This window comes from Scatophagus argus, chromosome 5 (assembly GCF_020382885.2).
Source record: "Scatophagus argus isolate fScaArg1 chromosome 5, fScaArg1.pri, whole genome shotgun sequence".
Taxonomy (NCBI): Eukaryota; Metazoa; Chordata; class Actinopteri; family Scatophagidae; genus Scatophagus; species Scatophagus argus.
The window spans coordinates 11,496,273-11,514,140 of NC_058497.1; the positions used below are offsets into that span (position 1 = coordinate 11,496,273).

The window sequence follows — 17,868 nt, forward strand, 5'->3', positions numbered from 1 at the left end:
TTCAATGACAAATAGAATATTGAAAAACTGCTGGGTTTTTTTTTTTGGGGGGGGGGGTAAATGTGGTCGATTTTTGCCCCCAGGGCCTCTAGTGTGTTTAATCTGGCTTTTCCTATACAGTACTAGTATGTGGGATAGGCCAACAGGATCAACAGAGAGGCCACTGTGATGACTAAATCTGTGTTGCCTAATGTTATGGGATCTTTTTCCAACCAAGCATGCTTTCGAGGTGAAGTAATACTGCAGTGTATGGTGAAACTAGAGTATGTTGTGTTGTACACTTATGGAGACAGTAACAAAGGAGCCTTTCACCAGATTTATTCCAAGAAAGAAAAAAAAATCAAAACGTCATCCATTTGTCTTGTCAAAAAGTCCTTTTTCGTCACATCTGAAGAAAAACAAGACTACCAGCACTGAGAAGTCAACAAAACAAATATTTAAGAGATGGCTGGATTTCGTCCTCAGTATAAGCATCATGTATACATGTCAGATTAGGTTGGATTCTCACTTGTGGTAGAATATCACATGTATATCCCAAATATATATAGTTTTCTTTCATCCCCTCTGTCTAAAAGTCTAAGTTTAGGGTTGTTCAAAAATGGCATGAAAAAAAGAGAACAGGATGCAACCACTTTAAATACATTACAGAATTGAAAATACTTCCCATTGTAATAATGACAGACAATCAAGTAAGATTTTCTTTTAAAACTTTGATATTTACAGCAATTATATTTTTGTCACTTTTAACAATTATGTCACAGGTGATCGTTACATTGACATTACATCACAGGTTAGAGTCCTTCTGTTCTGTGATGACAGGAAATAGATGGGGTTCATACTTCCTGGATGAGCCACAGTTTCATACCTGGTCATGATGTATCAGAAAAGCTTTTTAAGAACACAGCCCTCGACTTCACACCAACATTAGAGAACAAAAAACAATTGTAGGTATGAATGTTTTTCACTACGTAACTTGGCCAGGAAGTAGACAATGTTTGCTTGACACATTTGGCCCTGACTCTCTAAAACGAACATAAAAGGACAGATACACACTCAGCTGTGCTAAGTCTGGACTCTCATAAGCATTTTAGGATTAAAACTGTCACAGACATTTGATTTTTTTTTCAGAGGAAACATCATGGTCAAACAGTAAATGCCTTTGGGAAATAAGAGCTAAAGTAATAATTTAACAAGAGGCATAGGTATTTACATGGGGATCTTTGCAACATCACAGAGGCAGACACTTCATATTGCACATGAAAAAGGCAGGTACGTATGAAACAGTGGTTTAAAAATAACAGAAATTGGAAAACCCATGTGTGACAGAAAGAGCCTGACAGAGAGAGATAGAGAGAGAGAGACCCTTCTACAAACACTCATCAAACAGTTTCATCCAATCACACTAATGCATATTCCAGTGCAGGTAAAACACATACATCAAACCACTTTGCTAACCAATTAACCTTTCCCCCTTAAACACCCTCCTGAGAACTGCTCCAAGAGAAAATAAATATTTAACTCTCATGACTGAAATATTTTTGCTTTCATCTACCTCCACTAGCATAATCAGAGCTGTATAAAGGGGAACATCACTGAAGAAACAGTACGTGATCACTTGAAGTTTGCACCTGCATCTTCATTACTTTGTAAGGACTGGTTATACTATCACAAGTCTCTTAAATCAACTAACAGCACTTTCTCAGCACAGCACCTTTCTCTCTGTTTCTCATCTACACACCCTCCCACCCATCCACTTAATGGCCTGCATACAGTACAGTGGTGGCCATTAGGCTACAGACGTTTCTCTTTGTGTAACTGCTGTGTGGTTTTCTTACCCTAACTCTGCAGCATTTCAACATTATAAGGTAATGGCATACTGTAACCCCCCCCCCACCCCCAAAAAGTGGTTGTTTTTTTGGTTGATTTTTTAAATTTTATTTATTTTTTTTTTTACATTAGGCACAACCCAAGAAACTCCAATTTTCAAAACTTTTCCTTTGGGATGCAGCAGTAACGGACTGTTGATTCCTTCAGGAAACAGTGTTTTGTGTGACGGCTACATCTCTAGTTCCTTCTTTAAAACAATTTCTGAGTGCAGTGAGAACTGAAAAAATGCTTTTGTGTCTGCCTAGTATTCACTGGTGGTTGTATACATAACTTAAAATAGAAAGAAATGAAATGACTAGAGATCTGAGGTCTCCACGCAAGTATTTCACAAATATACATCTTTTAAACACGTTGATCATTCATAGTCAACACACTGATACTCAAACTATGTCTATAACAAATATACAACATACATACTAAACACTCTTTATTTCAATTTTCATATATTAAAAGCTCTAAGAAAGGCAGCAAAGATGCGCAATAAGGCAGATCCATATGGCACACTCAGTGACACACTCCATATAACACGCTCTACTCTGGCACATTTACACAAACAGATGAAATGGATCTTTTAAAGGGCTTCGGTTGCTCTCCATCTAAAGTGTTTTTTGAGGGAGTCAGTGAACTAAAAGGTAAGCAAGAAAGGTGCAAGGGAGTGGGCACGATGGCTATGAAAAATAAACCAAGAGTGTGTTTTAGTTCATGAGTGGCTTTTGTTTGAGGTGTAGATGCACACTTGATGCACTGACATGCAGTTAATCTGCACAGGCTGTGTGTTTTTAACCGTTTATGCAGGGAGTGGGGTGTTATGAACCTGTGACTGTCATTGATCAGTGATTGTCATATTGTCCTTTAAACAACCCCAAAATGACAAATGAGCTTTATAACGTCATGTAAGTACATGAACTAAACCTCCCTGGTACAATATCCCGGATGTAATGAATTAAGTAAATATATGTTGAAAAGCTGAGTACAAAAATCTGTTCTGATGGTACAAAAATGGACTCCATTAATTTCCTAGCCATGGAGAAATCAACAGTGACAAAGACAAAAGGAATAATACATGAGGTGTCCATACAGCATGCATTCATAAGCATCAGGTGAGGGACTATGGCAGTTGCTTGTGTGTGAACAAAGCTTAGCCAATTAAATCAGTATAAGCTATTATGAAACATTTAACAGAAGTATAGCACTTGATCTCACTGTTACATGTTGAAGTAGTCTTTTTCCATACGAATTATTTTTTGTTTTCTCTGTTTTGTGTCTGAACAGGATGTGCATGTACATATATGTACCTGTAAGTGTGTGCATGTGTGTGTGTGTGTATGTTTATACAATCGCAATCAGGATCAGTACTGTATGAATGAGCTTGTGACTTGTGGCAAAACTTATTTTTCCAGTACAGCTGCTGAAAAAGATAAAGTCACTACCTTCTGCTTTCCTGAACTGGAAACACAAGCAACATGTAGCATCTAATCACTGAACCGGCTCAGATGGATCCACACATTTCAAATCCCTTGTCTCATTCAGTTAGTTTGAAACTTTGTCCTGTCCATTCTGCATGGCCTGCTAAGTCATCTAAGTGATTGACAGCAGAGAGATCCCTCCCTCTTAGGTCACTAAAAAGGTATCCTCAGCCTCTTATTGGACCACAGAAAGCTTCAAGAAACCATCATCCGCCTGCTGGTGTCACTGACCCCTCCCTCCTTCTGCTTCTTCAAGGCAACCATTGAGACATTGGTCGTCACTCCCAAAAGCCCCCTGAGACTGCAGCAGCTCATATTCCTGGTCCAGGAAGTCTAGGCTGTTGTTGCTTGGCAACCCACGGATGGTGAACTTGTGGGACACTTTGGTCCACTGCTCCCGATTTGCTGCCACTCTCTCATACAGCTCAGTGGCCCCAGGAAACAGTTCAGATAACAGCCTGAAAGGAGAGAGGACAGTGGACAGTATGTGAGTTAATTTCTAATTGTTTGCTACTGTGATATGTAATGAAGTGAGGCTCTCACTTAATTACTTTACTTTACAGTCCCAAATTAAAAAGTGAAGTTGATCATTTAATTAGGGCCTGAATACCCAGAGAACATTCAAGGAACCTGTTCTTTATGTGGAGATTATTATTTGCGTCGCTTGGTTTATTCAAAAACTCACACAAACTGGCACACACGGCAGAAGTGATGAAAATTGCAATCTGATATGGATCTCAGAAATGGGTGTGGCAAAATGGCTCTATACAGCCCCCCCCCCCCTCAAACTTTAACAATTTACGGTAGTCCTCGCAGTATGTTTAACCTAGAAAGATGAAAACCTGTAGGCACGTGTATCATATATTGATCTACAACAAAGCCTGGTGCCATGACCTGATCCCAACAAGAAGTCAGCCATTTTGCAGACCAAGGTCCATCATAAAGTAAAATATGGCTATGGGGATCAGAGTATGTTAAGTTTTTTGTGTACGTACTTGTAAATGGGCATGGCAATATGTTCCATGAAGCTTATCTGTAGTTCTGGGATGTATGCTTTCTCTCTGTCCATCATCTCACTGGGCCTGTTCCCCATGGCTTTTTCCTGCGCACACACACACATACACACACACACAAAATACAGACAGACATGAGTAATGAGCTCACTATAGTGTAAAATGACACATATTTCGGCCACATGCCAAACAATTTCACATTTCATTTAAAAGGCAGTGTACATTGACACATACCAGATCTCCTTGAGAGAAGAACTCCTTATAAATCAGCTCCTGTGGACACAAAGAGGCAGACGTCTCTTATTGTTCACATGGTTTCAAATTCATAGCGTCATTGATTAAGCTACATTTATGTTAAGTCGCACGACAAAGCAGCAACTTTGAAATAACTAAGATATTCACTCTGTCTCTTTTGGGGGACAAATCAATGGTCAGTTTAGATGTTTGGATTTTGATTTAACTCCAAAAGGAGCAAAAGCCAACTTTATAATAAACATACTGCAGCTCCTTTTACCATACTATATTTGATGAAAACGTGGTGTATCACAGCCTGGATTTTCAGCTTTTGGAGAGACTTCCTCATATTTGTATGTGGTATGTAGTATAATATTAATGTAACTGAACAATATTATCATCAATACCCTTCACCTTTATTACATTTCAATGGTTTGTGTGATTGTTGGTTTTTCATTAATCCCCCATTCTGGTCAGTGAAAAATAATATACGGTACCAACTGAGACAATGCAAGCCAGACTCTGAACTAAACAGAAATGTGTTTTCAGCTTTTTTTTTTTTTTTTTTCCACGAGTAAGGATTACAGTGCATTTGCTGTAGGTGTTAGGTGTTGGGAGATTTAGGGTGTAGGATTTAGGACAAGGGTCAGGGGTTTGGTGTTGAAAAGGGGCCAGAGCGAGATTAAACATAATCCTAAAATGGAGTGCAGTTTCACAGAATATAAGGAATATAATGGCATATAGACTGAAAGGCTATATGTATAGTATATATAAGCTGTCTGAAACTGTGTTGGACAACTATAATAGTGACTACTCCAACTACTATACCTCTGGAACTTGTGTTGCACTAATTACTAAATGCTAATGTCAATGACTGTTACATTACAGGGGCAAGTGGACTAACATTATGACTTACTTACATGGATGAGAATAATAAGGTATATTTGTCAAAGGCTGCGGCTCAATAAAAGGCTGGACTTAAATATCTGTGTGCTGATTCATGTACTGTTATGTAATTGCTGTTTCTGCTATTCCCCAACTTAAATAGGATATTTCCTTGGGTGGTGACACATGGATGTGCGTTCTGCGTTTTTGTGTAACGGTTACAACTTCACTATTGCTATTAAAAGTGAACACATTAAGCTAACTTTGTGTTAAGTATAGACTCTGGTGTGGACTGTGAACTGACAGCAATCTTGCGTGTAGTTTTCCAGCCCTTGGTTTGGTCTGACAGGTCACATGATGTCATCAACAGGCACAGCAACATGGAGCGGTGGGTAGGGCTTTTAGGATTGTATCCGTCTGTAACACGCATAAACAAAGGACTCCATCTGAGACGCATGTAAACATTTCGACGAGTAAATTAGATGAAATGACTAGATTGAAACAACTTACTGATAATTATTTATATTGATAGATACTACTTTATGTGAGGTAAGGAAAGTTTTCATTTTATTTCAGTGGCATCTTAACATTTTATATTTCCATTCTGAGTTTGGTCAAACTATTCTCGATGGTAAGTTACACACTCTGGCACAAGACAGTTTCTCAACTCGCTTAGAAGCTTTTAATGTCCTTGAATTGCTTTAACAGCACAAAATTGATTCCACTGAGAAGACATCCACTCAGGATAACTTATAATTGGTTGCATTCAGGCGTAACAAAACCCTTGGCCAGGAGGTTACAGCCAATTACATTACATAAGAGTGCAGTAAGCAACTGGCTCCTGAAAAGGGTAAATAGTCCAATGAAAGAAGGGGATAACTAAAAATGTCAGTGATGAATGCTGCAGGTTTGACTTCAGATCTCTGCAAAATAAGCCACATAATGAAAATCTAAAGTAAGTATATCTCTTTTGTGTGGTGCCAGGAAAGGAGCCATACCGCAGAGGACCGAATTCATAATTTCACTTTTAGCTTAAAAATGGACATAAACCATATGGGTTTACCTGTGTTTCATCACATAGTGATCAAAATGGCAAATTTCTAATACTCAGTACTGTATCATTTAAATATAATTCATGTTTCAACAGGATTTTTTTATTTTATTTTATTTTTACCACTTTGGATCAAGCACTCTGAACAAAGTCTTCCTTTACTATTATGAGTGTAAAGCAAAAGTAGAGTGATGACTGTGTATACTGAACTAGTGGGACGCACCATCAGCCATCTTCTGCAGGTCCTTGAAAATGCGAAGATGGTGAGCCAGGTCTGTAGCAAGAATGATGTCTCTCATCAAATCCAACATACGCTGGTAGTCCTAACAAAACATAAAAACATAAATTAACTTCAGCTTGCACATGCTGTGATAGCAGTAAATGGAAATGAACAGAGAGATGAAAAAGAGACATTTGTAATGTGTGACTGCCACATTTAATAGACTATCTCACCTTCCTGGAGAACTTCTCAAAGATGTTGCAGCCGAAAGTGTTCAAAATGGCGATGGCCTGGGCAAAGTGATGTCTCTGTCATGGCATATGAAGTATGATGGGAACATGAATGACTGCATTTGAAAAAATGCTGTTTCTAAAGGAAAACGTGAGTCATGTTGCCACACAACAAGAAAAGACAATTTACATGCCTCCCATTGTCTCATCACTGAAATAAGAAATCAAGATTTGATTTTTGGCCACTAGGTGTCACACAAGCACAAAACATCATTAGTTCACATCAACTGCGAAGGAACAGACTAATGTAAGGAAATTGTATGGTCTTAGTGTACAAAGTTAAATTCTCAAGGTACATATTAGAATACTTTCATTAGCACTGAGGTCATCATTATCGGTGGGGTGGCCTCTAATATTCTTGTTCTCAAATATGTGAAAGAAAAGGATAAAAAATTAGAACCCCTCCCTAAACATAACACAGTCCAGTACAACATTCTGACAAGTAAACATAAAATTGAATCAAACATTATAACATTATCAACATTATAAATTTTTTAAAGATATGATTTATGACAGAACTGTTGTACTGAATTACAGCAGACTATGTGGGTACCTAATAAAGTGTCCACTGAGTGTACATGCAATAAATATTTATATAAGCACAAATCCCTCAGCTCTCCCACATCCCTGTGTGTCCCCTGATGGATGTGGGTTTACCTCCATCACAGATCCCTCTGAGCTGTAGAGAGCAGCCAGCACTGATTTCTGAAAATAGAAACAGACAAATGAAACACAATCCTTTTAGTGTACGCATTGTATTGATTCAAATGCAACGACGTCCTTTGATAAGTCGCAATGTGTTCCTGTTAACTGTGCTTGTCGGTTTGAAGATGAATCTTCAAATGGAAAAAAACATGAAATAAGCTGATAAAACAATGACCCTTGTTGCACAATGACAGCTGGTGTGTGTGTGTGTGTGTGTGTGTCATTTTGGTGCAGTGGGGTTATGCATGATTAGAGTGCAGTGGAGCAACATGCTCCTAATCACAATGACATATAGTGTCTCACTGAGGCGACTTCACAGATGAGGTGAAATGACCACAGACTGTGATTTCACTGCGACACACCCAGAGCCTGGCTCTTACAGACATGCTCCGTCCACAGCATCTAACAGTGCATTTTAGTCTACATGTTTTAAAGCACAGGTGCAGTGCCGGTCGACTGAAGTTTCATATTTTCAGTCTCCTGCATACAATATTTTTCCCCTACTTATTAAAAAATAAATATTCTATATTTTTTTCCTGTGTCATTCTTGATGCTTCTTTGTCAGCCCTTGACAAAGAACTTATGTTGTGATCTCACCGAGGCGACTTGAAATGAGTTGTTGGTGCCACGGTGGTCAAGGTCATGGCACATACAGGAGACAAAGAGAGCAAGAATCTCTATATCCCTAAAAGAAGAAGAAAGTTAAGGGGGTTAAGGATCAAAACAGCAACTTTAGGCTCCTTGTCTCACCAGTGAGATCCCTTTGGCGAAACAATTCAGTGCTGCAGTTCAGTTTCTTACATGTCTAAGAGTTAAATCATTAAAGCACAAGGGAGCAGAGTACATATACTTACTCGAGGTAGTTGGACAGCCCTAGGTTTTTGTAGAGCAAGTAGCAGAAGTGTGTGACAGAGAAAGCGTGCATCCAGTTGTGGTAGGGAGGGTCTCTGTAGCCTTTCTTTACCATCAGACAGAACCTGAGACCAAAGCAGCTATTCAGTTATCATTTACAGCACATCATGCAATTAGTAACACATGGAGGACATGTAATTGACTGATTTTCCAGTGTGTAATTGAGTGATTCAATATGACCTGTAGATTAAGTTTGTGCTTGTTCTTTTCTCTTGTTTCTTTCAATTAAGAGTAGCAGCAGTGATCAGTGAAAAAAAAAGGCCAGTTCACTTCAACCCACCCATCCCCAAGTTTGAAGAATAAATTTGACTTGAAATATACATTCCAAGAATTTTTCACTCTGCTGATCAATTTGGCCAAAACCTTGCCAGGTACTAGATCTGTTTACATCTCTTTTTTTTTCAATGTAGGATCTTATGGTTGACCGATAGGGTCAAAGAAAACAAATAATTCCGCCCTGAAAGCAATATAATATATAAGCAATACTTGTATTCAGTGAATGATGGAGTTGTCAGACCTGGCCAGAGTGCGCAGGTCAATCTTGTATGTGTTGATGAAACCCATGTCTTCAAACATGCTGAGGATACACTGCAGACACACAAACACAACACAATCAGTTAAACCACTTTTGCTTTTGTCTCTTCCATTTTCTCAGCTGTCTCTCATTGTCACGCTTTTCTCTTAACCTCGGTCCTTACCATGGGTGTGGTGTCATCAGGCAGGGAGCGAGGTGTGTATGTGAACTCGGCGAAGCAGGGGTGGATCTCCTTCACCGGTTCGATGCCCGAAACCAGCAGCTTAGACACCTCTTCCTCTGAAACCTGCAACATACACATACTGAATCATACGCATTAAATAATATTGACAGTGTCAGTAAATACAGCGTGTCTGTTTGCTGGAGTGGGTGGGATGCACACATAGGATTTTACCTTCATATGGTACATCATCATTTCATTGGCCAGGTGGGACCTGAACTGAGCTTCATGGACTTTCTTGTAGAGCAGAGACTAGAGAAACAAATATAATTATTGCCACTGATCCCTGGCTACAGTAAACACTTGCAGACATAATTAGCTGTACTCAAATTGAATTTGATCTTTGACATCCCTCGTATTATACCTTGTAACAATAAATGCACTACAGCAATCAAGCTTCATATCACATACACACAATTACTGTAAATGAGTTAATCAAAGAGCAAACGGTCCCTCTGTGGTTGTAACTGTGATTGTAACTAAAAATAAAAGGTACGGTCAAATGATTTATGTCAATACCTTCAAAAAGATTGAAAGACTGTGCACAATCTTTGTTTGCTGCCTAAAAAATATCATCCTGCTGAAGCCATTTTTACTCTTCATCTTAATCTACTTGTGTACACCCGACACAGCTTTGTGTCTGATGTTCAAAACAATATAAGTCAAACTGATTGCTGCTTACATTTCAGTACATGAGGGAAATGACTGTTACAACCCACAGCAATCTGTGCACCATGATACAGAGTGAGCATTGATAAATAATGCATCTGATCATGTTTAAATGATTAATGAGCTGACTAGAAGGCAATTATTTTTCCAGTCAAATATCTTATAGTTTGTCGATAAACTATCGAGTACCTGCAGACATTAAAAGGTCAGATGCTACAAGACCTACTCAATATGAAGGTGAAAATTCTGAATAAAATAACAACACAGCTGCAGTTTGTGAGCTGTGAGGAGTTTCTTTCTTTCTTTCTTTCTTTCTCTCTTTTCTGACCCTCATTATTGCCACAAACATCATCATCATCTTCATCATTGTGAGCTACATGCACCAGCTCAGCTCAGTGTGTGTTAATAGCTTTGCAGCAGTCATACAATGCCTATGAACTGCACCGTAAAGCCACTCAGCTCCATCACAAATTGAATCTCTTTGGATTTCCCTCGAGATTCTCCTCGCCTTGACTGAGTGCTTCACTCCCACTGACCTGATCCCACTTTGCCAGTTGGGATTAATCTCTCTGACAACACACTGTTTTAAGGAGTGAGAGACTCCTAATGATGAACGTACTATATATTCTTGCTGTGTTAGCTTTCTTTTATTCCTCTCTGAAGCACTGAACTTACATTATGTTCAAAATCAAGCTGTGTCAATGACCTGGGAATTCTTACAATGAGCCAGTGAGCATGAAGATGAATATGTGGCTTGAGTAATACTGCATTTATTCCTGTTTAATAGTTTAGGCTTTTCACTGCTTTCGACAGAGATGACAAGAGAAAGCGAGAGAAGTTGTCTTAGGTTGCAAAGTGAGAAGTTTAAATTGTTCAGGAATTTGAAGCTCATAATAGTAAATGTGTAATTGTGCAGTTATCACTGCCATTATAGTACAAAAGAAGCAATTTAATGCCTTGTCCCTGAGCAGATGTCTGTGGTTATTCAACATAAAAAACAACACTTAGAGGTTATAGGTCAGTTCTTTCAGTGGGAGAGAAGACTTACATGGGCGATGCTGATACCACAGTAGATGGAGAAAGCAGTGGCCAGGTCCTCGTCAAAGCGGTTGAACCAAGGCCCATTCATTTTATTCACCAACTCAGCCACCCCGATCACCTCTGGAGGAGGACAAAGTGAGGAAAGGGGTGAGAAAAGGAAAGTGAGGCATTGAAGGAGGCAATGAGTTGAGGAAGGAAAGGAGTCAGGGACACAGAGACGGATGGAGGGAGAGAAAGTTGATGATGAAGAAAAATGGAGAGTGGAGATTAGAGTCAAGGGCGAGAAAAATGAGGCACAGAATTCAACAATCATAGGAGCAGAACAGATGTTGAATCAAATAGGTCTGCTAACTTCAATTCATTTCACACTGCAGCAAAACCTAATTGCACATAAAAAAGACCTGATTTGAAACTCTGAGCTTTAGACAGTTTTCTGTATGGAGAAAAATCATACAGTTACTGTGCTTGGACACAGCAAGCCATCAAACCTTTAAAGTCCTCTGTAATTTCTAAGTGTGGAACACACTGAAGAGGTCTACTTATTTAAAGTGCACTTTATGCACTTTAAATTTTAGGAGCAAAGGATGTGATGTAAGAACTCTTTGTGCTATTTTGAGAGCGCACATGTGTTGTTGTTGTTGTTGTTTTTTAAAGGAAGATTCTAGAAGAGTGTGTTTGTACTGTAAAAGACAAAAAAGAAGTAACAACCAACACTGTATTAAAGCTAAATCTGACAGAAAAAGTTAACATTGGCCATTATTATTGCATTATCACCAGTTTCACCGTTTTTTTGTGCATTATTGGACTCTACAGTGATAACTGTGCAACTCCCTTTACAGATAACAGATGCTGCCATATTATGCCAAAATGGTTGAAAAAAAAACTTGTGTTGTCAAAGGGCCTCTTTGTGTGTGAAGTACAGGAAGTTTTTCATGTGTAGAAGTCAAAGTTGCTACCATTGTTCTCGTCTTTGATGGGGAAGCAGAGGATGTTGCGGGTCCTGAAGCCGGTGCTGTCATCCACACCGCGGTAGAAAAGAGGATGGGAGTAGGCGTCCTTAATGTTCAAGATCTGACCAGTGGTTGCCACGTGACCTGCAATACCCTGATCTGCAGGAATACGAAACTCCTTCTGCACTCGCACACACACACACACACACACACACACACACACAGCCAGCTGCTTATTTTTTTGACAGCTTTGCTTAAATCAGCAGTCAGACAAGAAATGGGGGGTGAGAGCATAAAAAAAGCAGACAAGCAACCACAGTCAGGTACTAATCACGTAATCTAAACAGGGACCTTCATTGGATGTTATTCCCTATTTCTCTCTCCCATCCTTTCTTGTCTGTTTCTATTGTAAACTCTCTAATAAAGATATGAAATGATTCCAAAAAAGGTTGGAGTAATGTAAGAAGATACACAGCTGTGGAAAACAATGCAAACAGATTAAAGCAACCAAATCCTTCCGTGTTGTACCTCCTCATCACTAACCACGCCCCCGTCAAACACCTTCGCCACCAACTCATGACTGACTCGATCCAGCAGGAACACTGAGCAGCTGGGGAAACACACAGAATGAGACAGAGTCAGAGCGGTAATGGAGAACAGAGTAAAGCAGAGGAAAATGAGAGTGTTTTATCTCATTCCATCTCAGGTCATTTTGTAACTTTAATTAAATGCGCCAAGTCAGTTAAGAGCAAATTGCCAAGATAGCCTTTTCAAATAGAGATAAAGACATTCACATTGTAGACACAGACACACACACACACACACACACAGTCTTTCACACATTGAAACATCCCTTTGAAGTTGAATCAGAGGGCTTACATCTCTGCATCACTGAGGTTCCTGGCCTCCACTATAATTTCCTGTAACAGCACTGATACATCGTCTGAAAGAATTAGAGAGAGAGGCAGAGAGAAGAAGGGGGATAAAGGAAAACAGAGGAAATTAAAGGAATACAACAAAGCTCAGATAGACATAAACAGAGGTTACACAGTGAGCGTTAGTGGATCAGCTGTGCAAGCTGATAAGAGCTTTTGTAATCAGCCATACGGTGAGAGGCAATTTGCTCTACCAGTGGATCCATTTTTTTGTACCTGCAATCATGATGAATCATCAGTGACTTTATTCTACTGTTCTTGCTCATTGTTGGATAAAAGTCTGAATGCCTCAATGTAATTATTGGATAGAGAGGTGGAGACATCATTTTTAATGCCCTTTTGATTTTATGGTTATGATCCTGGGTGTAATCACCTTTAGGTTCAGTAATATCTCATTCAATTATGTGTGCCATTTGTTTCACTTGGTGATCACTTAAATATCGTCCATTAGCGCAAATTGTCCTACAACGTTGTGTCTTCACAGAGGCAGAAAACTTACCCAAGTGTGTGAAGAGATTCTTGGCCACTTGTAAGAGTGCCTATGTGGAGAAACAGTGCATGTGAAAAGCTCTTTAAAAGGCAGCTCCATGTTTATAAATGTATGCATGCATGTATGCGTGTGCTTGTGTGTGTGTGTGTGTGTGTGTGTATGTGTGTGGATGGCCATGTACAGTACCTGGCACTCCACTTTGAGTTTCTGTTCTTTCTGGAAGGCCAAAGTTGAAGTGAGGACTGTCGAAGTGTAGCAGAAACAGTGCTGGATTGCATGCTCATCTGCCTCTGTGTGTCTGCAGTGGGACACATACACACACACACACACACACACACACAAACACACACACACACACACACAAAGGCTGCTTTGAGACTTTAGCACTCTTATTACCAAACATCAATTCATATGTTGTGAGGTCTTGTATTAATACATTTCTGAAATGTGTAAGAAAGAGTACATTAATTAATTAATTGACTGAATTGAAAATTTATTTTGATTTGAATGTGACTATCACTTCCTTTCAAAATAAAATGATGTGAGAACTTGACAGCATTAAGCATTGATGAATGAATGAAATGATCCATAGTGACCACAGTGATGCCAGTAATTGCCTGCAGTTATTCCTCTTTGCATACAGAGGGCAGTGTCACATTATTGTGTTGATGTCAGGGGCAGTATGTAACTGCTGTGTTTTTTTGCCCCAAATTCAGACTTCAAGGATCCTAGAAAAGGAGGCAGGATTTGAACTGAACTTAGAAAAGGTCTGGGAAACTTGGTTTTAGGACAATTAAATCCACTCTCCCACAAGTGATGCAAATACTTGACGAATGACATTCAGGAGAGTCACACAAAGTAATAGTCTCTCAGGCTGGAGAATATTTTTTTTCTTTATGGCACCACCTAGTTATTTGCAGTCATGATAGAAAATAGTCTCCATTTCCACAGCTAGAATGAGAACCAGCAGGAGTTCATTTCCGAAGACCAGAAGTCAGACACACACAGTAAGAAAAGCACACAACCATTTCCACATAGAAATGTAAAAAGAATGAAGAATGTGTTTACGCTGTTTGGTGTTGTGTGCAGCTAATATGGCCATTGCTGACAACTTAATTTTCACCATAAAACCTCATCCCATGTTGTCCTTATATATAAGGATGAGGTTTTATCTGTCTATCTATCTATACAAATACATATACATATACATATACATACATACATATATGTATATATATGTATGCACGCATGTATATGAACATCACAAACATCAGTCTTCTAACAATGCATGCACATACTGTGCATCTCCAGCCTGCTGTTTACCTAAAACACAAGATTAAATGCTGTTTTGTGATGGTTTGTATGCAGTGTTCTTATCTGCCAGCAACTGAGTTATGAACCTGCGGCCGTTGTCACAATATGTTTTCATTCACCCGTGCAATACAGTTAGAGGCTGAGTTACCTGTTTAGGAGGGCCAGGAAGACAGATGTTCCCCAAAACATATGAATATGCAATCTATATGATGAAGAGATGTATCTTTGAGATACACAGCATGTCTCCGCTAAATGCTGGATGACTGTGTGCTTGGAGCAGTGGATGGATTTATCACATTTTATGCACAGCTGCGACCATAATCCTGCTGCTGTTACTATGTTAATGAGATGTTGGATCTGTCATCAGTGCCACTGGCAGAGGGAAAAATGGACATGATCCCTTCTCATTTATCTCAGTCTTCAGAGAGAGAGAGAGAGAGAGAGGGAGAGAGAGAGAGAGAGAGAGAGAGAGAGAGAGAGAGAGAATAGTATGTGAGTGCATGGATGTGTGAAGTGTGTTTAGGGAGAAAAGAGATAAAATACACACATTTCTTGTCACTTTAACATCAGTAGCGATATATGCTGCTGGACAAGGTGACAGATAGATAAATAGATAGCTAGATAGCTAGATAGATAGATGGATAGATCGATAGATAGATAGATAGATAGATAGATAGATAGATAGATAGATAGATAGATAGATAGATAGATACAGATAAACAGACATGCAAACACACACGCAAACACACACACAAACATGCAAAGACATAGTGCCAAACCAGGCAGCCAAGCCACCCGCTGTTAGACTCATGACCTGACTCTAGGTCATCACATAACTATCTGCACACATACGGACACACACGTGCACATCCACCCAATCACCCACACACACACACACACACAGAGACTGGTTGATCTGACATAGGCTCCAAAGTGAATGTATCAGGAGGGAGCGTGCAACACACACTGATGTTTAGCAGCAGATTTCAGAGGAAACAGCAGCTCCTGCTTAAAACTCAACTTTACTGTAAGCTGCTGTCAGATAAATCTTTGCATCTAACATGAGTCAGTTGTTCAGGAATTAGGCAAAGCCAAATCATCTTCAGACTGGCATCCCTGCAGTTTAAATATACTTCAGCATAAGTCGTCAGTGGCTAAGATAAGATGTAAAAAATTGTATATTGTATATATGAATGTCCACTTTTGCTGTTTAACTCTATTCTGCATTAAGTGGTTCAGTGGGATGTTATGATTCACAAAATGGGGAAAAATATCACAAAATCAAAAAGAAAACAGGACAATTATAGCTAGCAGTATGAACACAGTATTTCATATACATACTTTTGCCCGCCCTGCTTGTTGAAGGCGCAAGCCAGCGCCACCACCTGGCCGGTGGCCCTGCTGGCCACTGGTACACACAGCATGGAGGAGATCTCACAGCCCAACATGCTGGACAGCTGCCTACGCTCCTCCTGAGAGGAATAGAGGCAGAAAAGTCAGTTCAGTATGTAGACAGAATCAATAGATGGACACTGTGGACTGATGGAAGAGAAAGAGATAAAGAAAATGTCTCCTTACAGCACTAATGTCCTGGAGAGTAATTGACTTCTTCTTCTCGACCACCTGACCGAAGCGTCCAAACATCAGCTGAACGACGGAGAGCAGAGAAGAGAGATGAGAGTGTAATGAAGGCGAGCGACAGGAAGAAAAGTAAAATTAAACACTGCTGAGTCCTTGAGATTCTACTTAAAAAGACTGTTTATTATATCCTGAGTGAAGTCTATTACATCCCTTGTTAAATCAGCACAAACAAGCCATCTCATTATTTGTGTCCTAATATTGCTCTACAGCAACTACTATCAAGATTTCACACACCATTTAGCATGGGGTACACAGGGTTTTCGCTCCATAATGGAAAGCCTGTTATATTATGTCTGCACCACAACCAGGGACGATAGACTTAAAGGAAGTGATTACTTTTCTCGCCCAAATTATAACCCCTGCCAGGGATTAGAAAAGATTACATGGGGGAGGTTTATTCTACCGTGTCAGTCACAGAAAGCAACAACATGCAGGGTTACAACATTTGCATTAAAAGTATGCTTGTTAAAACAATTGCATTCAACCTCCCTGAATTCATCTCAGTATGTCACCTCACAGCATTCAGAACAACACACCCAGGAAACACAAATATACCAATAAATGCAAATAATGACTTAATGGATTTTTGTGTGGAGAAATGATTGTGTTTGTCTGTCTCACCGGGAAGCTGATCTCTTCCTCCAGGACTTTGTCTCCAACTACCTGAAGGTCATAAAGGTCACAGGTTATTCAGTTATTAATGTCCAAATTGTTCATTAGTAAATGAGCAATTTTTAGAGGCTTTTGTGTGTGTGTGCGTGCGTGTGTGTGTACCTGACAGAAAAGCTGGTGGTTGTCCTCAGACACCAGTAGCAGACAACAACACTGCGACTGAGTCTGCTGCTGCAGCTGAGGGAGACCATAAGCAGAGTATCAGTCCTGACATTTATCATCACAAAGTTCTCTCTTTATCAGACTCAGTCAGGTTGCTTTTAAAGCCTCCGTTTCTTGGAGTGTGGTCTAGGTGTGAAGATAAGTTTAGAAATCAGTGGACAGAAGAAAATGAGTGGAGATTGGTTGGTGCAAGAACTCAGTATCATCCTCATTGTTTTGCAGGAGCATCACATTTGATAGTGTGATACACGTTTCTATTATTTGCAGGAAATGTAAAATAATATTGTGTGAAATAAAATCTGGAATACAATTTTTTCAGACATTTTATCATACATAGCAATGGTGAGAGGATTAATTCAGTTATCATAATAAACATTAATCATACATATTTCCATTAATATGACCACCTTGGTAAGTGTCATTGAAGGATTCTTCATCTTTCACTGATGAAATTTCCTAATAACTCATCATCACATCAAAACAGAAATTACATTAACTTGCTTTCAGCACCTGGTCAGTGTTTTTCTTTGAAATCCCTATACATGAAATAAAGTAAGACATGTCCGTGCACTCTGT

At 39.4% G+C, this 17,868-nt stretch overlaps 1 protein-coding gene across 4 annotated transcripts in view; it reads right to left on the reverse strand.

The window, feature by feature from the left end:
- Positions 1 to 302: 302 nt before the first annotated feature.
- The window catches only part of LOC124059035 (cGMP-dependent 3',5'-cyclic phosphodiesterase), a 135,254-nt gene continuing 117,688 nt past the window's right edge, over positions 303 to 17,868 (reverse strand). For all 4 annotated transcript variants that reach the window (XM_046388750.1, XM_046388754.1, XM_046388751.1 and 1 more), the window contains 22 exons: positions 17,233 to 17,307; positions 17,080 to 17,121; positions 16,396 to 16,464; positions 16,159 to 16,289; positions 13,690 to 13,801; positions 13,513 to 13,552; positions 12,958 to 13,021; positions 12,607 to 12,688; positions 12,085 to 12,259; positions 11,136 to 11,248; positions 9,593 to 9,670; positions 9,362 to 9,484; positions 9,181 to 9,251; positions 8,606 to 8,728; positions 8,349 to 8,436; positions 7,704 to 7,751; positions 6,990 to 7,064; positions 6,760 to 6,859; positions 5,790 to 5,902; positions 4,601 to 4,639; positions 4,349 to 4,455; positions 303 to 3,811 (listed from right to left, as the gene is read on the reverse strand). In XM_046388750.1, the coding sequence (XP_046244706.1) occupies positions 3,577 to 3,811; positions 4,349 to 4,455; positions 4,601 to 4,639; positions 5,790 to 5,902; positions 6,760 to 6,859; positions 6,990 to 7,064; positions 7,704 to 7,751; positions 8,349 to 8,436; positions 8,606 to 8,728; positions 9,181 to 9,251; positions 9,362 to 9,484; positions 9,593 to 9,670; positions 11,136 to 11,248; positions 12,085 to 12,259; positions 12,607 to 12,688; positions 12,958 to 13,021; positions 13,513 to 13,552; positions 13,690 to 13,801; positions 16,159 to 16,289; positions 16,396 to 16,464; positions 17,080 to 17,121; positions 17,233 to 17,307 (2,103 nt within the window). In that variant the 3' untranslated portion in view covers positions 303 to 3,576. The remainder of the gene's footprint in view (positions 3,812 to 4,348; positions 4,456 to 4,600; positions 4,640 to 5,789; positions 5,903 to 6,759; positions 6,860 to 6,989; positions 7,065 to 7,703; positions 7,752 to 8,348; positions 8,437 to 8,605; positions 8,729 to 9,180; positions 9,252 to 9,361; positions 9,485 to 9,592; positions 9,671 to 11,135; positions 11,249 to 12,084; positions 12,260 to 12,606; positions 12,689 to 12,957; positions 13,022 to 13,512; positions 13,553 to 13,689; positions 13,802 to 16,158; positions 16,290 to 16,395; positions 16,465 to 17,079; positions 17,122 to 17,232; positions 17,308 to 17,868) is intronic.